Consider the following 24,613-nt stretch of genomic DNA (forward strand, 5'->3'; position numbering starts at 1 on the left):
GACGCTTAAGACTGCTTTTCTGGTAGCCATCACCTCGGCTAGACGGGTGAGTGAGCTCCAGGCTTTATCTTCCAAGCCTCCTTTTCTCTCTGTTCATCCGGACAAGGTTGTCCTTCGGCCTCGTCCCTCCTTTCTTCCGAAAGTGGTGACTCCATTTCATCTTGGGCAGTCTGTCACCTTGCCCACCTTCTTTCCACCTCCGCATCCTTCCAAAGAGGAAGAGAGGCTCCACCGTCTGGACCCAAAACGTGCGCTCTCCTTTTATTTGGACCGCACAAAGCAGTTCTTGGTGGACGACCAACTTTTCGTTGGATACGTGGGTGCTAAGAAGGGGAAAGCTGTGCACAAACGGACCATCTCTCGGTGGGTCGTTTTGTGCATCAAAATTTGTTACTCCTTGGCAAAAAAGGACCCTCCTGTTGGGCTGCGCGCCCACTCCACTCGGGCCACAGCGGCTACTACTGCTTTGGGACGGGGTGTCCCTTTGCAGGACATCTGTCAGGCGGCGACGTGGGCTTCGCTACACACGTTTGCCAGGCATTATTGCCTTGACAGCCAAGTCCGGAGGGATGGCTTCTTTGGCCGTTCTGTCCTCCAGGACTTTCTGGTGTGATCTTGGTTCGCAGACCCACCACCGGGGATGGTATTGCTTGGGTATCTATTCTAAGGTGAGGAATCTAACTAACGTGTTTCTTTCAGATGAACAAGTTACTTACCTTCGGTAACGATGTATCTGTAAGAAACATTAGTTAGTTAGATTCCTCACCGACCCACCCATCCTCCCCGTTCTGCGAACTGACATCTAGGGTTAAGGTTATCCTTTTCAGGTCCCTAGATTTTATTTTTGGCACCAGTGTCGGTCTTTGCATGGCTCTGCGTTCCTGGCGCGGAAAGCTATGTACAAGAACTGACGTCAGCGCGCGAGGGCGGCGTCTAAGTACTCCGACGACGTCATTCCGGCGCACGACGCTGACGATGGACGCGGAGCCGCAGACGACGCCTAGCGACGCGCAAGGGGTATTGCTGACGAAAAATCTTCCGGATCCAGTCTGACGCCTGGGGATATTCTAAGGTGAGGAATCTAACTAACTAATGTTTCTTACAGATACATCGTTACCGAAGGTAAGTAACTTGTTCTTTATATATGTAGTTTGTATCATAAAATAACACAGCCAGCAGAGCCTTTTAATCAATGTTTAGGATTATATCTATTGCAAAGAGTTTTATAATAGAATTGTAATGTTTTTGTAAGGGCCGCGCAGTGCAAATAAAGTTTGCTGATACATGAGCTGACAAGTCACAGATAATAAACATGTTGCCTTTTCTTCTCTCAGACCTGTACGCTTTTTATTCTAAATATGACAGATTTTATGTATGATTGTTGTCTTGGCTTTACATCATGCATCCATATGTTATAGTTGTCATGCTTCCGAATTAGTTTTTTCTGACAATGTTTAAATCATCGGGACGGACATTAACAGTGTTTCTGGTGGTAATGATGTTTGTCTCTTCTTTAGTTTGCAGGTCACCTGGTGCGGGTCAGTTACCCAAGAATCTGTATACTGGATGGAGGTATCAACAAGATCAGGCCAACAGGCATACTGACCGTCCCATCTCCTCAAATCTGAGTTAAACTTGTAAACGGAAATAGAAGGGCAGGTTCTCCATCGGCCAGTATTCGCCATGAGCCCAACATGTGATTAGCAGTCATTCAAGCCCAGTGTTGCTACTTGCATTTGGAGCTAATACACTCTGCTTTTCCGGATTTCCAGCGAACACAGGCGTGTTGTTCACAATACAACCCAGTTCTCGTTCAGTTCTTTCTATACAGGATTTGAGTGGAATGTGGATTTATCATAGGTGCAAGAAAGATCTTTAATGCAATGAAAAAAAGATCCTATTCTAAACAATGCACTGTCAGAAAAGGAGTAGCCAGTATAATTCATATTTAGAAGGTGAACCTAGTTGTGTTATAATTATATGTAGTTTAATCATGTATTAGTGAATACTATGTGCCTAGTGGTGCTTCAAGTAGTCGAAAAGTGATTTTCTTTTCAGGTCCCAAAGAAGGCTCACGTTTGTATGAGAAAATGTGCTTTGTCGTCACTTGGCACAGTTTTCAAAGTGTTGATTAGTGATTGTAGCGTGATATTTGGTAATTGTCTACTTCCCAGTCCAAAACCACTGATCTGCGCATTAGCCTAATCCGTCCCTGTAGAGGTGGCATGCCTGCCTCATTTTCTGCAATTCGGGCGAGACTAATCCGTCATCCTTTGTTTTGAAGATGAAGCTTCCAGCACAATATTGGAAAAGCTGTGCTAAGAAATTGGCTAATGCTAAGGTACGCATTACCTATATTTAAGCATAAGCGATTTAAGTAAAGAGAGGGATGAACTCATCAATTGATAATCGGTTGGAACTGTCCAAAAACCGTGACTGCTCTTGAGGGAACATGCAATATAAATGGGCTTTTGATTGTTAGATAAGTGATGAAATTACTCATTCCTTTATGGCTCAGTACTTACATTTATTAAAAGCATAAAAGCTCTAAAGGAAATGCAAACACTGTAAAGTACATTAATGTCTACCAAATAAAATACTTAAAATAAAGAATACATTTTGGATATCACTTTCCAAAAAAATCTGCACCTCTACCCTACCTTGTTGCTATTCTAAGGGCAAGATCCGCCTGCAAGGGAAATGAAACTCGAATGTGAACCAATGAGAAACAAACTCTTTTAAAAAGCCTTCCCCATCCCTCCTAATCTTTTCGAATCTGCCACACCAGTGGCTCCCAAACCGGGCATACAGAAATGTAAAAACATATATATATAATATTTCTTTTTGGCAAAGTTATAGCAACTATAAAATTGACTTTTTATGTCGGAGATTTGTTTTATCCTTTATTGTGGCAACAGTATTTATCTCGTTTTTATTGGTTGCAAACAAAAAAATTTGCTTCTTAGTAATGAAGAACGCATAATTTTAGAGGCAACAAAGAATAATATTGGTGAATAACGTGGCATTCTGTTAGCAGGAATGGTGCTGAGTTGCTGAAGGGATGCAAGGATCATACTAAAAATAATACATTTGTTGGTTCGAGTTAAGAAATGATGGTGTTCACATTATTGGCCTAGGGATATGCCAAAGCGCTCCCTTCTCCTTGAGGTAAGTTAAACACAAAAAGCACCACTAGTAAGGAGAAATCCTCTGTTTCCTGAAGAAATGGTCTCACACCCTGGATCATTCGGGGTCCTGATGTAGTTCCCCGATGCCAGGCTGTTCCTGGTCTGAGCTAATTCTAACTTAAAAAAAAAAAAGATAAAGCTGGAATTTGACTCCATTGCCAGACCTCACGCCAGTTGGAGCATACTGGCTAGTTATGTGCTGGATGTTTTTAGGACAGCTGTGTTACCCGGTGGGTCATTCTTAAGGATGGACCCAATCCTGCAGATTTGAAAACTCTGATGGCTGTGACCTCTATGCCTCCCAGGTCCACACCTCCATAGGTCCATCAGGTCCTCCAAAAGAGTCAGAGCACTCCAATGCACTGCCCCATGTGCTTAGTGCCACCATATTAAACAAAAGCACAGCTGATTTGGGCTGTGCCTTCGAAGTTGGCTGACATCATCCAGGTGGACGAAGTGAAAGTTATGTCCTTTTTTGATTATGAGCCTTTGGCACAGTCTCTTTCCTTGCAATAGAGATTTGCTTCTATGTGAGAGCTCTTCAGTTCCAACACCAGTGCTCTTGTTGTGGCTGCTAAGATTATGGCTACACAGATGATGATCACCAAGAAGCTCATAATCTTCTCCTCTCTCACAATGTTGATGCTGGCCTTCAATTGGATTTACAGCATTCAAGTAGTTTGCTCACATCTCCTAAAGAGTTACCTCTTACCCTTTTGGCCATTCTTCAGAGGATGTTTCTTCAATCACTTTGGTGGGAATTAAAGCAGCATAAGCATTGGAAATGACCTTGCCTCCACTGAACAAAATCTGAATTGTTTACAGGAATCTTTCAACTTTCTTATAGAGTTTCAGAATCTTTACTGCACTTTAATGAAGCACTCTTGGGGCCTTCCAGTCTGCCTAGAAGGAACCTTTCTTTTGCCCGGCAGTCCATAAACAACTCACTAGATGACACAGGCTAGGTCTGTGTTATCCAAAGTTTTTGTAATCACACTGTTAATGGAATATCTAGTGATCCAAGACTCTGTAGCGAAATTAAACCCAAATGCTTTTCCCACCGCCCCTTCATATAGAGTCTTAAGAGGCTGGAAAACCTAGTCTGTAAGTTCTGTCCCTCAGGCAATCTTGCCCTCCACATGGCTAAAGGTAAGTGCCTTTTAGGCACTATATCTATGCCTTTTGGGAATTGACAAAAGTGACAGTCATCTGCCTCCCTGACCATATGAAGAAGCCCTTGTTAGGTCTGGTCAACAATGGATTGAGTGCAGTGATGTCATGTCACTGTAACTTAGAGAGCGCACTTCCACCAAACGGTCTCTTCGTGCTAGGTAACTGTCTCAGCATGGCTCAGGATACTTATTAATAGGCTTGCTTACTTAAAGAACAAGTCTTCAACATTTGCCTGAACTTTCCATAGTTTGAGGTGGTCCTAAGTTCCAGAGGCAGGGAGTTCCAGACACTGGGAGCAGTGACTGGGAGCAGTGACTGAGAACCTGACACCACCGGTACTATTCCTCTTAAGTTGTGGGATCACTAAATAGTGTAGATGAGTGGATCTAAGATCCCTAGTGGGGTAATACTTATGGATCTGAGATTTGATGAAAACTGGACTATTCATGTGCAAACCCGTGAAGATAGTAGGACATGCTTTGAACATGGATCTCTGTGCATCTGGAAGCCAATGAAGATCCTTTGTCACTTGGGAAACGTGACAGTGTTTTGGAAGTTGATAGATCAGCCGAGCAGCCTGGTTTTGAATCGATTGAAGCCTGCACGTAAAATATTTAGGAAGACTCCGGTAGATGGCATTGACATAGTCAATTCTTTTTTTTTTTTTTTTTTTTTTTTTGAAACCGTTTATTACAAATCTCAAGAATATACAGGTATGGGCCTACAACCTTCCGGCCGGCCACTAGGATGACAGGAGCATATGACATACGTTCATAAAACACTTGGTGTTGCAGAGGAGCATATTCAGGAGGTATCAATGCCGTGGGCCATATCAGTCAGACCCCACAATACGGTTTCATTTTATACAAACAACAAGAAAAAACCACACCCACAAGGCAACCCGCAATCGACAGTAGCAACACGTGCTCCCCGAATGGGGGACCCCAAGTAGCCACAGGAGTCTAAAGAGGGGAAGGGGAACAGAGCAAGGACTGGGGGAACCCTGTGCCCGGGGCTGGGGGAAGGAGTCAGCTAAGGGGACGGGGCTGGTGAGGCAGCAGGCAGCAGTGGTGGCGCGCAGATACCCCCACGATAGGCGTTCCAGGGGCCCCATACTTTCACCCATGTCCCAGGCTTACCCCTCGCCACATACACCACCTTTTCTCGAAACATGCACCAGTCCATGTGTTCTTTCCAGGCCGACACCGCCGGGGGCTTCTGGGATCCCCACAGTTGAGCAATATCACGCTTAGCTACCATATATCCCAGAGTCACCCACCACATCTGCGGAGCCGAGTAGTCAGTTGGTTCCCACACATTCAACAGGCACCTCCTCGCTTCAGGCAGCAGCGCGACACGCGTAACCACTCGCAGGACCTCGTGCACACCACGCCAAAATCGCTCCACCTTCGGACATTCCCACAAAATATGCAGAAAGGTCGCCAAAGCACCACACCCACGCTTACACAGCTCATCCTCAGCATAGCCCACACGCAGAAGCCTTGGCCCCGTCATGTAGACCCGGTGGAGTATCTTAAGCTGGACGAAGCGAAGGCGAGACGGTATGGCCACCTCCTTCGGAGAGGCCACCGCGGAGGTCCAGTCCTCGTCGTCCAACTCCAGCCCATCGGCAACCCAAGCCTCTCGGAGGCCAGTTAGCAAGCCCGAGCGGTCATTGATCAGCTTTTTGTAAATAAGGGAGATCGTGCTGTCTGGGACATGGCCATCTAGCACTCTGTCCTCCAGGGGGGAAGACTCCGGGATGGGGGCAACGTCTGGGAAGACGGAGCCCAGTGCATGACGGACCTGCAGGTACCGAAAGTATTCACTGTCCTGCAGCTGAAACTCCGTCTGCAGCATCTCGAATGTTTTAAATCCCCCCCTCGTCCAGAGATCCCCGACTTTACTAATGCCTATCATGTCCCACTTCTCGAAGCCCTTCGAGGTCCACAGGGAGCCCAACCTCTCAGATGCGTACAGCGGTAACGCCCGGGTCAAACGGTCCTTCCACCCCATAGCTGCATTAGCCGCGTGCCATACTCGCACCATGACACGCGTAGGTCCCGTCAGGCGAGCGTCGGGCGCGCCAGAGTAGAGCGCTCGATTGTAGTCGCCACCGGGCAGTAGCATCTTGTCCATTTCAAATGCCGGGTTCAAGGCGGGCCCGTAGAGGCCATGGTTGATTGCAGCTAACTGGGAGGCCCAGTAATACCGTTTAATATCCGGAAGGGCAATCCCCCCGTCGTACCATGGGAGCGTCAACTTCGCCAGGGCAATACGCGGCCTCCCGTCCCAGAACAGGCGGCGCTGTAGACTCTCCACCTCACGGAAGTAGCGCGCCGGGACTAAGTCCATAGTGTTCTGGAGAGCGTACAGGAAGCGTGGCAACGACATCATTTTAAACAGCGCCGAGCGGCGAAAGCGGCAGGCGCCGCCAGCGCGCGACGTCCTCCTTCAAACGCTGGAGGGGGGGAAGCAAGTTCCGCTCGTAGCGGGCCTCCGGGTCCAGAGTAATGTAGACACCCAGGTACCTAAACCCCTGAGTGGCAATCTGGATCGGACAGCCCCGCGGGAGGACGGGAGCCTCCCCGGAGAGCACATACACACATGATTTAGCCCAGTTGATGACAAGGCCTGAGTTGTGGCCAAATGAACGTAAAACATCAACCAGGACTATTAGTGATTTACGTGGGGAGGCTAGGTACAAAAGGATGTCGTCGGCGTATAGGGACACGCGGTCCTCGTACTCGGGGGTCCAACGGAGACCACGGATGGAAGGCTCCCACCGCAGCCACTCCGCCAGGGGCTCCAAGGCCAGCGCAAACAGGAGCGGCGACAAGGGGCAGCCCTGCCGCGTGCCCCGGCCCAGCTCGAATGGGGCCGATACTCTTCCGTTTACCACCACCTGCGCCAATGGGCCCGAATACAACAATTTGACCCAACTGATGAAACCCGGGCCAAATCCAAACTTCGCCAACATCGCCCAAATGTATGGCCACTCAAGCGTGTCAAACGCCATGGTGGCGTCTAAGGACGCCAGTATGGCCGGCTCCCGCACGAATGGAACACGTGCGAGCACCCCGTGCAAGCGCCGCAGATTAAGGGCCGTGTTGCGATGGGGAATAATGCCGGACTGGTCTTGATGGACCAGATCGCCCACCACGCCGACCAGCCGATTGGCCAGCACCTTGGCAAGAATTTTGGGCTCCGCATTTAAGAGCGAGATAGGCCGATAGGATGTAACCCGGTCCCGAGGTCTCCCTTCCTTGTGGATCACCACGATTGTAGCCAGACGCTGGCCAGCGGGAGGGAGCCCAGCGAGTGGGCCGCCAGGAACATCGCGCGAAGGTGGGGTGCCAATGCATCCGGTCGCAACTTATACAACTCGATAGGGATGCCATTCGGGCCCATGGCCTTGCCAGAGGCGACCGAGCGTATGGCGAGGGCAATTTCGTCGGAGGTGGGAGCGGCATCCAACGACACCCTGTCCTCCTCCGAAAGGGAAGGGAGCGCGATGTCCCTAAGCAGGGCATGCGAATCCTCCTCCGAGCAGGGAGAAACCGGGGAATACACTTCACGGAAATAATCCGCGAAACAGGAGACAATTTCTTCTGGCTCGGTTACACTCACACCATCCATCCTCTCAATCAGCGGGACCACACGATTCGCTCTCTCCTTTTTATCCAACCACGCGAGCAGTTTACCAGCCTTATCACCCACATCATACAGTCGCCCCTGTTGCTCCCTACTGAGGCCCCTGGCCGCCTCCGTGACGAGGGCCCTGTAAGCCGCCTGCTTAAGCTGTAGGACATGTAGCGCAGCATCTGTCACCCCACCCTCTAGATCACCCTCCAATTCGACAATTTCGGCCTCCACCCGGGTCACCTCCTCCCGCTCGCGCCTCCGGGCATGGGAAATAAGGGATAGGGCCTCCCCTCTGAGAACTGTCTTGAAGGCTTCCCACAGGGAGATAGCTGAAGGGACGGACCCCACATTCTCATCAAAGTATCGCTGTAAGGATTTAATCAAGTCAGTGCGAATGATGGGGTCGCGCAGGTACCAAGCATTGATTGGAACTACCCTGCCCTCACCCCTCGGGCAGACATCAATGCGTAACAGGAGCGGGGAGTGATCTGAAATACCCCGCGCCAAATGGCGCACCTCTCCTACCCTCCCAACATAGGCCGCCGGGACAAGGACATAATCAAGCCGTGAGAGGCTACCATGGGCCCCCGAGTGGAAAGTGTACTGCAGCTGCGTGGGATGTTTTAAGCGCCAGCAGTCCACCAATCCCAGTGTATCCAAGAGGCCGGACAGCCACGCCTGTGCCCGGGGGAGGTCCCTAGGGGGGTGACGATCCACAGTCCCAGAAACCACCGCATTGAAGTCCCCCCAACCACCAGAAGCCCCCCCGGAAGGCCAAGGAGGAGGCACCCCAGGTCTGCAAAAGTGGTCGACTGTAGCCCCGGTGGGACGTATACTGATACAAAGACAACTACTTTGCCCTCCATTCTCCCCACCAAGACAGTGTAGCGTCCCCTATCATCATGGAGCACCTCATCAATTTCCAACGGGAGCGAGTTCTTCACCATGATGCCCACACCCCGTGAGCCCGACGTGAAGCCCGAGTGGGCCACTAAACGGTAGCCACGCCGATTCATGGCACAAAAAGAATTACCAATAAGGTGTGTCTCCTGCAGAAAGACTACATCGGGCGAGATTCGTTTCAAATACTGCAGGACCACACCTCGTTTGATCCTATCCCCCAGTCCATTAACGTTCCAAGACAACAAAGTCAAGTCCCTACCCCCCATCACACACAAAAGCCGTCATTCGTCCCCCGGAGAGCACCTTAAGACCAATACAAAAAAGGGTTTGCCTTGTGGTAAAAACGTACAACACCCAGCCCCAACCCACCCACCCCAACATAACTCCCCCCTCCCTGCACCCCTGCATGAGCCCGAACAGCCCCCCCAAAGTGCAGTGTGCCTGTCGCCCCATAGATGGTTAAACTAACTAAGCCCCCAGAGGAGGAGGGAGAACCCCCAAGAGACCCCACACGACCTCCACAGGAGGGGAACTTACTCGAACAGACGAACAGTCCAAAGTGACATCAATGTTGTCCAGAGCGAGGCCTAATATTAGTCCCTCAGTCCTGATCCGGCGAGCCCTCTCCCCCAACCGCTCCCCCCCCCCCACCCCCCCGAGCCCGATCCCCAGACAAAGTATCCAGCCAGTCCCCAGCCGCTTCGGGACGATCAAAAAAGTGCGTGCGGCCATCCACCTCCACCCGCAACTTAGCTGGGAAAAGCATCGCATACTTGAGGTTAAGGTCCCGTAGACGACGTTTGACTCCGAGAAAGCTCAGTCTCTGCTTTTGGACCGCTGGAGTGAAATCGGGATAAAAATTGATGTCCATGTTGTCGAGTCTGACCGGTCCCTGTAGTCTGGAGGATTGCAGAATAGCATCTCTGTCCTGAAAGTTGAAAATCCGGGCAATGAGAGGCCTCGGAGGGGCTCCGGTCTTAGGCCTTCCCCCGGGAACCCTGTGGGCCCGTTCCACCGCGAAGAATTTACTCAGCCCCCGGGGCTGGAGATGAGTGAGAATCAAGTCCTCCACGAATAGGTCCGCCGCCGCCTCCTCACGTCCCTCAGGCACCCCGATAATGCGGACATTGTTCCTCCGGGCCCGACCCTCGGAATCCTCCAAGCGGCGGTCCATCAGCGCACTCGCCTGGCCAAGCCGGCGCACCTCCTTTTGGAGGGTCGCCACATCTGTCGTGAGGCCCGATGTGGGGTGGGCCAAAGAATCGACCCGATCATTGGTCTTGGATAGATCGGCCCTCACCAAGCCAACATCCACGAGGACCGAGTCTATCTTCTGCGCCAGTGTATCAAAACGCTGGCTCACCGAGGCCTTCATCTCGGCGATAGCACCCATGACATCCCGCAGGGTCAGATCCGCGGGCAGAGATGGAGCATCAGTCGGGCCCTCCGGGGACCTACGCGGCACCTCAGGAGATCCCTTCTGGAGGGTGTAGCGATCCATGCTGTTAGACTGCTGGGCTGCGCCACGTCGGGTCGATTTCACCTTTGCCCGGTCACCATCTTGCTTTGTGGACATGGTTCCAGTCCCCCGATCGTGCCAATCACGTCGTAAAGGGCAGGCAAACCGGGTCACGGGCTCCGGGTGGGGGCCACCACAGACCTGCGGGGTGGATCACAGCCGGCGGGCCGGCAGGGTACCCCAACGAGGCCACACCACCTCACCGCGCCCCGCGACCCAACCTCGCCAAGACAGCAAGGAGGGTGCGAAAGTGAAAGTGCGGGGTACGCGAGTCGCCGAGCCCTGCCCGCCGCTGTTGTTCACTTTGTCTCCGGATGGCCCCACAGATCCAATCCGGGGTCCGGCGTGGAGAAGGCCGCAAACCTCGATCGATGTTCCCGCCGGTGTCCGAGGTCCAATTTGGAAGCGGAAAACGGGTGCCACCTCAGCTCGGGCTCACCAAAAAAGTCCCCTCATCTAGGACAGGATATTTTCAGGATATGTGTAGGAGGTCACGGAGGTCCTCGGGAGCCTCGCACCTACGCGGCCATCTTGGTTGCGCGCTAGGCTCCTCCTGACATAGTCAATTCTTAACATGACTAAAGCAATTATAACTTGGACCTAGGCGTCCGTAGTAAGAAATATTTTTTACTTTTTAATCCTGCGAAGTTGGAGAAAGCAGGAGGAAATCACTGAACCAATTAGCTGTTTTAGAGACAGCTCCGTGTCAGTAATAAAACCAAGACTATTTACTGACTTCTTAGGAGAAGCGGGGAGCCCGTTTCATTGGACCAGAAGGAGGGGCTCCAAAGTTAAAAAAATCCTTAAGTGCACCGATTCTGCAGACACTCTAGCCTGAGCCATGGGTGTAGGAAGCTGGTTCTGTTTATACTACACCAAAGTAAGGTATATTGTGCACAGTGTCCAGTGGCTCCCCGGAGGCTTTACAGAGGGTTAAGTAGATAATACTAATGCTCTCTTTTTGTGGTAGTGTGGGTGAGCAGTTAGGCTTATCAGAGGGCAGTGCACACACGGAGAAGAAATAACACACACTCAATGACTCAATCTAAGACAAAATGTTTGTAAAAATATTACTTTTTGTATATTTATTTCTTAGAACTCAAGATGCTTTGTCGCAGTAAAATACACCTACAGCTGCACAGGTAAGCTGGGATATGCTGGGGCGTCGGGACACCGTTGGTAGATCTCCCCAAGGCCCAGTGGTGTCCTATGGCGTCGAAAACCAGCCTACTGGTGTAGTTGTGGTTGGGGGGCTTCATCATGCAGAGGTTGCAGGCATCAACGTGGAGTCCAGAAGGGGTCAATCCACAAGGGAATCCTGCTCAGGATCGCTGGGGAACCTATTCTGGACTGGGCCATGGGCATCGAGTGTAGAGGTGGTCGACTTTGCGTCTCCACAAGTTGAGCTCTTGGTCTTTAAAGCTGGCCACAGGAGATCAGGAGTCTTTGTAGAAGGCTGGCAGTCCTCCCAGGGTTCTTGAGGTCGCGGGACGAGTCGTTCTTCTGTAGCAGGGTCTTTGAGGGCGGCAAACAAGCCGGTAGGGCTGGGGTCAAGTCAGTTGGTGTCTTCAGTCTTCGCTGTTGCCTGGCTCTTCTTTGTCCTCTTCTTCGTAGGTCATCTGGATCTGAGGATGAAGGTTCAGGGGTGCCCCTAAATACTAGTTTATGGGGAGTTACAGGGGTCAGAAGGTAGTAGACAATGGCCTACTTACCTATGGGGTGACTACACCCTTTGTTTATCCACACCTTCGGGGACGGGGTGTACCCCAAACCCTATTGGCTAAAATCCTTCAAAACAACATGGTGGACTTTCAAAGGAGGGGGTTAGTTCAGCTCACAACACCTTAGGGGTGGTCCTAGCTGAGAGGGGCCACACCTCTCCTGCTTACTGATTTTCCCGCCGACGTTGCTGCCAAAAGTGGGGCTTGGTCAGGGGTCGGACATCTCCACTAGCTGGAGAGGCCCTGGTCAGCATAACAAAGGGGGGGAAGCCTTTGAGGTTCACTGCCCTTCAATGCTGTTCCTGCTTGGGGGCAGGCTTTGTTTCTGACCCACGAGAGGAACAGGCTCCCACCTCAGGGGGTCAGAAACATGTCTAGCAGTGGCTGGATGGTGCAGACCAGTCAGGCACACACTTGTGGGTTGGTAGGTGTTTAGGGGGCACCTCTCAGGTGCCCTCTGAGTGCATTTATTAATGAGTCCAGGACTGGCATCTCATTAATCTGAGATGTTTGGTACCAAACATCTGGGAATTCGGGGAAGCCATAATGGAGCTGTGGAACTCGTAGTGACAAGCTCCCAGGCCATGTACTCAGTATGGCTTCACCATGCACTGATAATGTTTAAGAATAGACTTAGACATTGTAGGTGCATATCTGCTCATGCAGTTATGCCCTCACAAAAGGCATAGTGCACCCTGCCTTAGGGCTGTAAGGGCTGCTGTAGGTGTGACTTACCTATGCCTCTTGCAGTGTTGGTAGGCCTGACACGCATGTGCCATTTCGACTCTTCACTTTTATCTTCACAAAAACATGCAGGCTGCAGTGGCAGTGTGCATGTGTTTGGTGAGGGGTTTCTTAGGATGGCACAATACATGCTGCAGCCCCTAGAGCCATCTCTGGTCACAAGGCCCTTTGTACCACTTGAACCTTTTACAAGGGACTTGTATGTGTGCCAGAGGTGTGCCAGTTGTGCAAAACAAAGATACAGTTTTGGGAAGGAACACAGCCCCTGGGAACCTGGTTAGCAGGAACCCAGTGTGCATACAGTCAAAGATGCATCAGAGTCAGGCAAAAAGTGGGCGGTAACCATGACAAAAGGAGTACTTTCCTACAATAGGCACAGCTCTCATCTTAGAATGCAACACATGGATCTTTTTCACTGGCATCTTCAGAGATGTTCAATCCATAGTTATGAAAACTTCCTTCAATGGTGAGCGGCTATTTAGTGAGAAGACCGATTCATCCTTGAAGCGTTTCAAAAACAGCTCTCTCACTGGACCTGGCCTCCCCAGCGAGGCAATTTCACTAGCAGTACAGGAAATTTCTAGGGCACAACAAGCCCAGCAGCAACAACCTTTGCAGAGAATACAAATGTACCAAGTCTTTGGAGGCAGGGGTGGATCTAGGAATGCAATTGTCATCTTCAGCAACAGCAGCAGATACAGTCTCAATCATCTTCCACTGGCTCTGCTGCCTCAAAACCTCTCTGATGCTACCTTGTTATGCCACCAACATCGGATGGGATTGGAGGGTCTATCATTTTTCCACCATGTGGGAGACCTTCATGATGTATTAATGGGTGATCCAGCTAATTCAGAAGTGCTAAGCCCTGCCCTTTCTGTCTTCTCCCAACTGCTGTCCTTTCACACAGACTTTCTCTACGGCAAATGCCACAATTCGGGAGGCGGAGGTGTTTGCCTACTGAACAAAAGGGCCATGGATGTGGTTCCTCTGAAAGAAAGGATTCTGCTCCCTGTACTTCATTGTTCCCAGGAGTTGCTGAGCTCTGAGAAACTCTCTTCTTCATTTGTGTCTTAAACCTGGTTATTCAGCAGCACAAGCTCAAGATGTTGTCCCCGAACCAGGTCTGCCTGCTGGCCCTAAATGCAGGAGATCAGCTAGTGCCCCTCGAGATCCAGGCCCCCTTATTTTCATTTACCAAATCACCCCACTTACAAATGTTACTTGAGGTTCACGGTCCTGGCATTTGGGCTGATGACTGCCCCATGTGTTTTCATGAAAGTCCTGGCAGTTATGGCAGCATGACTGCCTAGTGCAGGCAGGGTATGCCGTGCAAGGCAAGGAACATCACTTTGACCCATTTTTCACATCTTGGGCTTTCCAATCACCACCCAGAAGTCTCATCTTAAACCCTTGCGGATGCTAACTTCATAGGAGCAGTACTAGACACAAACTGCATGAAGGCTTTTCCTCCTCAGACAATTTCAGGTATTCGGGATATGATTCTGATGTTTCTGACTTTGTCTCTGATCCCCCAAATGCAGTTCCTATCCCTGGTTCTCAGAATTTTGTACCAATAGGGAACAAACTAATAGATACAATTCACTACAATATACATTTGAGAAGTTTCTCATGATAGGAATACATTGAGATTCAGTCATTCTCACAGCTTATAGTTGAACAAGTGAACAGATACATTGTTTGAACAAGAGCCAGAGCCGATTGGATACGTCCTTGATACAGTATGGTGAGAAACATCTCTGGGAACTCTCTGCCTAGTCATGCGACCATTAATAATGCTTTATTAGAAATTAGCATGTAGTTATCACAAGGAATACTGTGAGGCAAAATGGAGAACAGGGTAAACACAACCTAATGTTAGCATGAGCCAGTTTACAAAACTCTTTATTAATAGAAAATCAACTCTCACAGTAATCGCTGAAATGAATGTGCCCAAATTGTAAAGTCTTATGGATGGAAGTATATAAAATGATATTCCTGAAAAGGGTTGTATTACCCTCTCTTTTGGGACTCAATAATTCATGTATAAGAAGGATCTTGCTGGATCACGTCACAATTGTCTTTGTACTAGGGCACCAGAAGGTATGTAGGCATCTTTACCCCATCACCAGTGTATCCTGCCACTCCAGCAGCCATATGGAATAAATGTCATAAATATTACCTATAAAGATTAATCTGGCTGTTATGTATAGTCATTCATATTTTAAATCGGTCAGAACAGATGTCTTACACTTTAACAATTAATATTGTATTAAAAGCATCTTTATGAACATGCTTACATGTTTGTCAAATAAAAAGAGGAGGCGAAGTAAAGCAAGCATAGATATGCCATCTCCTATCTAGTGTTAAAGTGGAGTTTTATTTAATTTTGCTCAGAAGTAAGCAAAGCAGTTGTTGTCAAAGTATTTAGAAAGGAGACCCGTTTCAGTCAAGTTGATCAAGAAATGGAAACTTAGGAATCCAGTCAATAATCGAATAAGCTGCCTGAAGCCGCACATGTTATGCCGATATGAATACACTCAGCCACAGGCTAAGATGGCATCAAAATTAATACAAATCTGTGGCTGTCGGTGGCATTTACAGGTGAAGTTTTTGTGCGTAGATTCTTTTGTATGGTTTTTGTTTTTGCAGTTTACATTTTCGAACATTTGTTGTAGTATCCCGAGGTTTACAGGGAATACTCCGCCTGTCATGGCAAAACTACTGACATCCAAATTATAACATTGTTCATGGATGCTTGTGTTGCATGCACATGTGCACGCCCCCACACACAGTTCATATTGGTGAGAAGCGATCGCTTTAATTTGCTTCGTGTGAGCATTTCACCAAGTAAAATAGCATGTAGGATGGCTCAGAAAAAATTCCTTCCACTCCGATGGAGCGGTCATTGAAACGAATGCTTCACGCCTGAGTCGCCTGATGCCTCTCTGTGAGGCTGCGTTCGCCTTGACGAGTATTCAGAGTGAAGTTGTTCCCTGGAGACAGGATCTGACTAACCGAGGCTTCGATGGCTCATGCGAGGATGTGCCAAGACTTGTTTGATTTCACTTTCCCAGAAAATGTTGTTTTCTACTGGAAGGGTCATAAAGTACGATAGCACAAGGGGGTCGAAGAGTTCGGATGTCACAAATGTGTTTCATGTTTGGCTTTGTGCCAATGTGTGCGCCAGCACGTGTTTTTGAGGACTAGGGTTTATTTTTCATCAGACTTTGACCCAGAGCAAGAGAGCAAAAGACAGGAGAAAGGAGGAACCAAAACATAAGAAAACATTGACAAAGGGGGCAAAAGTGGCTTAAAAAGACTGTATATGTGTGAGACGATGAGACGGAGTGGAGTGTGGTGAAAGAAAGAGGCGTGTATGTGTTGGTATGTGTATAACACAAACGTAGGTAGAGAGCATCTGTGTGCTCAGCAGGGGGTCACTGGTCAAATACAATCATTGGAGAATGTCAGGGTGGACTGTCAGGTCAGGGGTAGTGCTCTATGAAGAGGGTTTAAGGTGGAATCAAGACTAGACAGTCCTAAGAAAAAACTTGGTTGTTTCAACTTTTTTTTCTCCAGATGAAGCACTCATCTCAGTAAGTACATTACATTCACTACTGGAGCATAATGTAGTGCACTTTCTTTAAATATGGTCCTAGCAAAGTCTTATTACTCTGTGTGTAAATACAGAATTGACACCTGTAATAGCTGTTTAATTTGCATAGCTGCCAATGTTTCAGATTGCTACGTGTGACATTTTCATTACTTTAGTGTATTATGAGTGACATTTAATGACTAGAGTGACACTTTCGTGTGAGCAAAATTAAGCAGCGAAGACAAGGGAAACATATAAATATTAGAATTCTGATGGCTACATCTGCCAGTAGATTCCTTACCTTGTGAATATCCCCTGCGCCAGCAACATTCGAAAACGTTTGTAGCTCTCCACGATGACGAAGACGACGTCACAGAAGCACGGCTCCGCACGCGGCTCCACTGACGTCACTGGTCCATAAGAGGACCTCGTCGGCGTGATGACGTCAGTTCCCTTTTTTCCGCGCCGTCGACGCTAACGGTTTTCTGGGACTCTCCGTAGCTTTGGCTAGTTACTTTGTGTTTCTGCTGGTGTTTCTACTTTCTTCTTGCTTCTTGTTCCAAGATGTCGACGAAGAAGTCTGGCTTCAAGCCGTGTAGAGAGTGTGGTAAGCACATGTCCATCACGGATCCACACGAGGACTGTGCCTGGTGCCTGTCGTGGGATCATGACGTCGAGGGATGCTCTTGCTGCCGCAAGATGAATCCAAAGGCCTTAAGAGAAAGAGAAGCTAAGTTATTTATAGCGAGGATGAAAAAAGAGAAGAGAGGTCGAAAACGCTCGAGGTCGGGGTGGAAGTCGACGTCGGGTCATGCTTCTAAGTCCAAGAAGCATAAAAAGGAGAAGAGGCATGGATCTCAACGCCGTTCAGATAAGGAGATGGCTCCGAGATCGACTTCGCCTACTCCTCGGCGTCGTAAGGACTATGTTTCTCCCTCTCCTGTGTCAAATCCTGCTTCTCCTGTTTGCCTGACCTCGCCTCCGGCTTCACCGGAGCACTCTCCGGCTCCATCGCCGACGCATTCTCAGGCTCCGGTTGATGAGGCTCCGGCTCCTGATGAGTCTTCGACTCCGCTGGCTCCACCGTCGGCACCGATTGGCCCGAGTCCGGTAGTGCCACAATCTGAGCCTTAACCCCCCCCTTTCCAGGCCTGGGACAAGACCCATCGCATTATTTAAATGCTATGTATGGCGTCTTTACGAGAGCGATGTACCCCTCTGGAGCACTTTCGGGTCCCATGGGTCCAATGGCCTTTAATCTGGGGGTTCCTCAAGCCTACGCTCAGGCTCCATTTATGCCATTTTTCCCAGCGACGCCGTCTTGGCATTTCCCGGCGCCGAGGACGTCGACGCCGCTCCCATCTTCTCCGGCTCCAGCTCGATCTCGTTCGACTCCGGCTGCTCCTCCCGATCCGTGTTCGACGCCGGCTCCGGCTCCATCGGAGTCGGTTGCGGCGCCGCTAGCGCCGGTCCTGAGGATTAGGTCCAGGTGAGAAGCACAGAGAGTTTTGGAGGAGCAAAGGTACCAGGTGGAAGAGATGGAAGAGGGTGAGCTTATGGAGTCAGATGACTTGTTTGAGGAATTGAAGGAGACGAGTGGACTTGATTTGTCACCAGAATGGGAGATTACTCCTCCAACTGATACTCCCTCTAAAGATGTGGCTCCTTACCACACGGTCATTAGGAAAGCAGCGGAGCTTTTTGATTTACAGCTACCAACTGCTGAATTTAAACCTAACATCCTTACTGAGGTTCTGCATTCTCCCTCCACCGTGACAGAGCCTTTACTTCCATTTAATGAGGCCATCAATGAACCAGTCATGGAGGTATGGCGTAAGCCCTTTTCAGCTCCTGCAGTTTGTAAGACTGTAGCTAGGAGGTACAGAGCGGCTCCAGGAGATCCAGACTTTCATACTTCCCATACTTCTCCGGAAAGTCTGGTGGTTCAGGCTGCCTGCTCAAAGAGGTCTTCCGGGGCCTTTCCACAGGTTCCTAGTGACAGGGACTCTAAACAGCTCGACCAATCGGCCAAAAAAGTTTTCTCCTCGGCGAGTATGGCCTTAAAGTCAACAAATGCCACCTGTCTCTTGGGCTGTTATATCCACGCTCTCATGGATTCTGCTAAACAGCTGGCTTCTAAGTTATCTGAGGAGGACAGGCAGAACTTTAATGAAGTCCTGTCAGACACTCAGGCGGCTGCGCGTCAGGTTATCCAGAGTGGCCTGGACACTGCGGACTCTGTTGCCAGGATTATGGGCTCCTCGGTCGCCACAAGAAGGAGTGCTTGGCTGAAATCTTCGGAGTTCTCCCCTGATGTGCAGGCAACGCTTCTGGACCTGCCTTTTGATGGTTCTGGGCTGTTTGGGAAAAAGGCGGATGCGGCCTTGGAAAGGTTCAAGGACAGCAAAGCCACGGCCAAATCTCTGGGTCTGCAGGCACAGCCTAGAGGTTCTTCTTATAGGAGATACAGAGGTTTTGGGAGGACATCCTTTTGGACCTACAGGCAGCCTCAGCAGCAGCAACAACAGCAGCAGCAAAATACCCTTTATAAGAGCTACAGGGGCAGGATCAGGGGTCGTGCTCGAGGTCAACAGCTCTCCTCCTCCTCCTCCTCTTCCTCCCTCCTTCCCACCACTGCAAAGCAGCCCTAGATCCACCATTCTGGATCATGTTGGTCCTGTGGGGGGTCGACTTACCCATTTTCTACAAGATTGGAAATCGGTCACTACAGACCTTTGGGTTCTAGATCTTGTAGAAAATGGGTACGCTCTTCCCTTTCGGAAATTCCCTCCGAATTATCCTTCTTGCCAAGGTGCTTGCATACAGGACCACCTTCTTCTCCTGCAGGAGGAAGTCCTTACATTACTAAAAAAAGGTGCGATAGAGGTGGTTCCAGAGCAGGAGAGGGGTCAGGGATGCTACTCCCGGTATTTCCTAATTCCGAAGAAGGATGGCAGGCTACGTCCAATCCTGGACCTCAGGATCTTGAACCTTTTTCTGAAGCAGGAGAAGTTCAAGATGCTCACCCTTGCGCAGGTTCTTTAAGCGCTGCAACAGGAGGACTGGATGGTGTCGATCAACTTGCAGGCTGCGTATTCACATCCCCATCCTGAAGTCGCACAGGAAGTATCTCCTTTTTACGGTAGGGTCACAACATTATCAGTTTGCGGTCCTTCCGTTTGGTCTTACTACTGCACTTCGAGTCTTCACCAAGGTGATGGCAGTGGTGGCAGCCCATCTCAGAAGATCGGGGATTCCAGTTTTTCCCTATCTGTACGACTGGCTAATCAAAGCGGAGTTGCCGGAGTAGGTGCTTCATCATCTGCAAGTTACAACCCAGCTGTTGTACAAATTGGGTTTCTCGATAAACGTGCCCAAATCTCACCTGGTGCCCTCTCAGCGCAACCTGTTCATAGGGGCAGTACTGGACACTACTGTGTGTCGAGCATTCCCACCGCCACAAAGGATTCTCGACATACAGGAAATGATTCCCTTTTTCACAATGGAGCGGTCGTTCCAGTCCTGAAGGTCCTTCGTCTGCTCGGTCTGTTTGCTTCCTGCATTCTGTTGGTCAACCATGCATGCTGGCACATGAGGGCGCTCCAGTGGTGCCTCCCGCAGGCAGTGGTATCAGCACAACAGAAATCTCGGGGAGTCAGTCAGGATCTCCAGAGAAGCTGCAGCGGATCTGTCTTGGTGGAGCGTGGAGGGCAATCTGTCTCAAGGAAAGCCCTTCCATCTACCTCCATCGGTGGCCACAGTGATAACAGATGCATCCACTTTAGGGTGGGGTGAGCATCTGGGGGATCTGGAGATCAAGGGTCTTTGGTCTCCAGAGGATAGGTTGCTTCACATCAATCTTTTGGAGTTGCGGGCGATATGTTTGGCACTCAAGGCCTTCCTCCCTTCCCTTCGCGATCAGTCGGTTCAAGTCCTGACGGACAACACTACCGCGATGTGGTATGTCAACAAGCAGGGAGGAGTGGGGTCGCGTTGTCTCTGCAGAGAGGCTCTGCATCTCTGGTCCTGGGTTCAGGATCATCAGATTTGTCTGATGGCAAATCATCTGGCTGGAGTTCTGAACGTGCGTGCACACAGTCTCAGTCGGCAGTTTTCTGCCGACCACGAGTGGAGTCTCCATCCGGAGGTGGTTCGTCACGTCTTCCGGACCTGGGGAACTCCTCGGGTGGACCTGTTTGCCACTCACGAAAATGCTCACTGCCCGTCATTCTGCAGTCTCCAGTATCCGATGCAGGGAGCGTTGGGGGACGCTTATCACTTGAGATGGGACTCACATCTCCTTTACGCTTTTCGTCCCATACCCTTGATTCCTCGGGTTCTGAGGAAGATTCGCCAAGACCGGGCCCAAGTCATTTTGATCGCCCCGGATTGGCCAAGAAGGGTGTGGTATACAGATCTTCTCCACCTCTCCTCGTGCCCTCTGCTCAGTCTCCCTCTGAGGGCAGACCTCCCCTCGCAGTCGAGGGGCAGGTTCTACACCCCCACCTCCAGAGCTTACACCTTCATGCCTGGAGATTGAATGGGGCAACCTGAATTCTTTTTCTCTCCCGCCTGACGTGGTGGATGTAATTTTGTCTGCCAGACGTCATTGTACCAAATTTATCTATTCCTATAGGTGGTCTAAATTTGTCCTTTGGTGCGTAGAGGGGTCTATTGACCCTTTGAGGGCTCGTTTATCCAACATTCTTCAGTTTGCTCTTTCTCTTGCTCAGCAGGGCTTTGCTATAGCTACTGTAAAGGGATATTTATCGGCTTTGTCGGCATTCCTTTGCTTGCTGGATCAGCCGTCCTTGTTTAAATCACCTATTGTATTGCGGTTCATTAAGGGCCTGACCAACAAATTTCCGCCCACTTCATTTATTGTGCCTCATTGGGACTTAAATCTTGTCTTAACTTACTTGATGGGTTCTCCCTTCGAGCCCTTGCACAAGTGTCCCTTAAGGCTGTTGTCTTTCAAAACCGTTTTTCTCATTGCCATCACCTCGGCAAGGAGGGTAAGTGAGCTTCAAGCTCTGAGTTCAAAACCCCCGTTTTTGACCATTCAAGCTGAAAGAATGGTACTCAGGACCAGGGCTGCTTTTCTGCCAAAGGTGGTAACTCCTTTCCATCTGGGGCAGTCCATTACCCTTCCTACCTTCTATCCTCCCCCTCACCCTTCCAAGGAGGAGGAGCGGCTTCACCGCTTGGACCCTAAGAGGGCGGTGAGCTTTTACCTTGATAGGACTAAAGACTTTCGAGTGGATGACCAGCTCTTCGTGGGCTTTGTTGGATGCAGGAAATGCAGAGCGGTGCACAAGCGCACCCTTTCCAGATGGATTATCTTGTGCATCAAGATATGTTGCTCTTTGGCCGGTAAGGAACCTCCAGAAGGTATAAGGGCTCATTCTACCAGGGCAAAGTCTTCAACATCTGCCTTATCTAGAGGTGTTCCTGTGGAGGACATTTGTAGAGCGGCAACTTGGGCCTCCCTCCACACTTTCGCAAAGCATTACTGCTTGGATTCCGAGGTGAGGAGCGACGGGCACTTTGCTCTTTCCGTCCTTCAGGACTTTCTGGTATAGAAGGGTGGACATCCTCCTCCGGGAGTCGGACTGCTGTGGGAATCTTTTCACAAGGTGAGGAATCCACTGGCAGATGTCTCCTTCAGAAGAACAAGTTACTTACCTTCGTTAACGCTTTTTCTGGTGGATACAGTATCTGCCTAGGGATTCCTCACTGACCCACCCGCCTCCCCGTTGTCCACCCTTGTATACCTACAATAGTGATGATGTTTCGAGATTTATTTATTACTGTCAAAGGAAGTGTGTTATTTCTTTTGCCTTCCTGCTTTGTTCTTCACACTGTGTGTGTTGGTTTGTATATTATGTACTGTGTATACTGTATATATATTGTTGCCAGTCTGTCCGTGTGCATCGAAGGCACGGAAAAAAGGGCAGAACAGACGTCATCATGCCGACGAGGTCCCCTTATGGATCCAGTGACGTCAGCGGAGCCGCGTGCGGAGCCGTGCTTCTGTGACATTGTCCTCGTCGGCGTGGAGAGCTTCAAAAGTTTCCGAATGTTGCTGGCGCAGGGGATATTCACAAGGTGAGGAATCCACAGGCAGATACTGTGTGCACCAGTAAAAGCGTTACCGAAGGTAAGTAACTTGTTCATTACACCCATTTGAACAACAAGAAACTCTAAAAAGGATTTAAAAACTGCTGCAAAGGACCTAATCATACTGTTAAACGAATGTGTAACCATGGCATTAAACAAGTATTTCAGAGGTAGTATTTTATTAAAGTTCTGTGCACATAAGGTAGACACACACCCGGGTTGGGCAGGGGCACAGGCTGAGGCAGGAAAACATCAGAGCTGTGCTGCCCAGAGCCTGATTGGACACATTTATGTGTTGCCAGCAGGATCGACTGAAAAGTCTATTATCAGCAGCCCTGCGGCCCGCCTGCATACTGTGAAATCACGTGACACTGCAGAGATTATGATAAACTAGTTTAAACCAGGAGACTCAGGCTCACTGTGACTCCAGAAGGATGATCAGACAGAGCAGCCCTGCAGATGCAGCATGCTATTTGTGTGAAATTAATTTTTTCAGATCATGATGACTCATGAGTTAGTATTAAAACACTTACTTGTAAAGCTCAGAGACTCTTCCTCAGTCGTCGACTGCACTGCTGCTGCATGAATCGATGCACTGTGCAGCAGCAGCCTTCTTCTTCTCATTCCCCGAGGCTGCTGACTCACTTGTCCCGGCGCCGCTGCCTCAGCCGCAGTAGTAGTTTGCACCACCAGCCGCGTGCAATGCGACGATCGATCATGTCTTGCGGCCATCATGAGAGCAGGACTCGAGTCGTCAACAGATTGAGTCTCCCGCCACTTCTGTCTCACTTACTCTTCCTCCGTACGTGACGGCACTCTACGCCGCCACATCCGGATATTAATCCTGGCCCCATGGTGTGCCACAATGTGACTGACAGTAGTAGTATCGACTGCTGAGAGGGCAGCCCTCCCCCCCCACTAATTGGCAGCACTAGTGAGTGAGTAGAGACTGTTTGTCAATTTAAGCCGCGGCGCCGCAGCCAGAATAATTGCCGCATTGTTGCCAGGCAACACAGCCAGGCTGGGCAGATTTGATACATTGTAGCGCTCTCAGCCACTCCAGAGCTGAGAGCAGATGGATTTAACTATTTAGGAACTCAGCCCAGCAACGTAGCACGTCTCTCGGAGCAGTAGAGCCCGGTGCACAGGCGCCGCTAGTGACGCGCGCTGGCGAGTGGCAAAATGCGTGACAATGCATTTCAGCGGTGATGCGGAACACCGCACTGAAATGCGTGAGCGTCACACCTGATGCGTGATACTTGGCAGGACTGAATTTGAAGATGCAAAACTAAGGCCTGCTGGTTTTAATTTTGTACATATAATAAGAAACAAATGGGAAAATTTAGAAACTAGAATAATGACACGAAGAACTTAATCCTGAAAATGGTAAATCAAATACAATGAATTAAGGTTGAATAAAACCCAATGAAAAAATTGTGCTTTGGGTGACAAATACCGTGGTGTCAGGAGGGCGGCAACATAAGAAATGTTCAAGGTACTCGCAGGGGACAACTGGAGAGACCAGATGCCCAAAATATAAACAATTTTCATAAACTAAAATGAACATAGAAGTCATGAATGGGATTAAGCTTTTGAGTAGAACAGTCGGTTAAAGTATGCTTTACCAAAATTTGATATGTGATATCAAAATGTGATTGAATGTGTAGGATCCCTATCAAACAAAACCTGGCCTTGCTTTTTCCATAAAATATATAATACCGATTTTTTTTTTTACTTCCTCAATAGCTTGTTGAATTTTGGGATATTCCACCCAGTTTCCCAATAGAAAACTCGATAATTTCTCCAAGGAAGGTTAAGGAAGCGGGTCATGGGATTAAATCTAATAGGCATACCTCAGGAATCATTTGATGGAGGTTAGATATGTATATTGACTTTTCGTTCCGGTATTATGTTTTTATTTACCACATCAAAGCATTCTGGGATCTCGTTGACACACTAGGAAACAATGACTTCTATAATGAAAGGCCAGTCCCATTGTGTTCTT

At 49.4% G+C, this 24,613-nt stretch overlaps 1 protein-coding gene across 2 annotated transcripts in view; it reads left to right on the forward strand.

The window, feature by feature from the left end:
* The window catches only part of TBCK (TBC1 domain containing kinase), a 1,508,203-nt gene extending 1,505,593 nt beyond the window's left edge, over positions 1 to 2,610 (forward strand). For both annotated transcript variants that reach the window (XM_085641401.1, XM_085641402.1), the window contains exon 26: positions 1,518 to 2,610. In XM_085641401.1, coding sequence (XP_085497527.1) covers positions 1,518 to 1,628 — 111 coding nt within the window. In that variant the 3' untranslated portion in view covers positions 1,629 to 2,610. The remainder of the gene's footprint in view (positions 1 to 1,517) is intronic.
* The last annotated feature ends 22,003 nt before the right edge of the window (positions 2,611 to 24,613 follow it).

The sequence above is a fragment of the Triturus cristatus genome, chromosome 2_2 (assembly GCF_964204655.1).
Source record: "Triturus cristatus chromosome 2_2, aTriCri1.1, whole genome shotgun sequence".
NCBI lineage: Eukaryota > Metazoa > Chordata > Amphibia > Caudata > Salamandridae > Triturus > Triturus cristatus.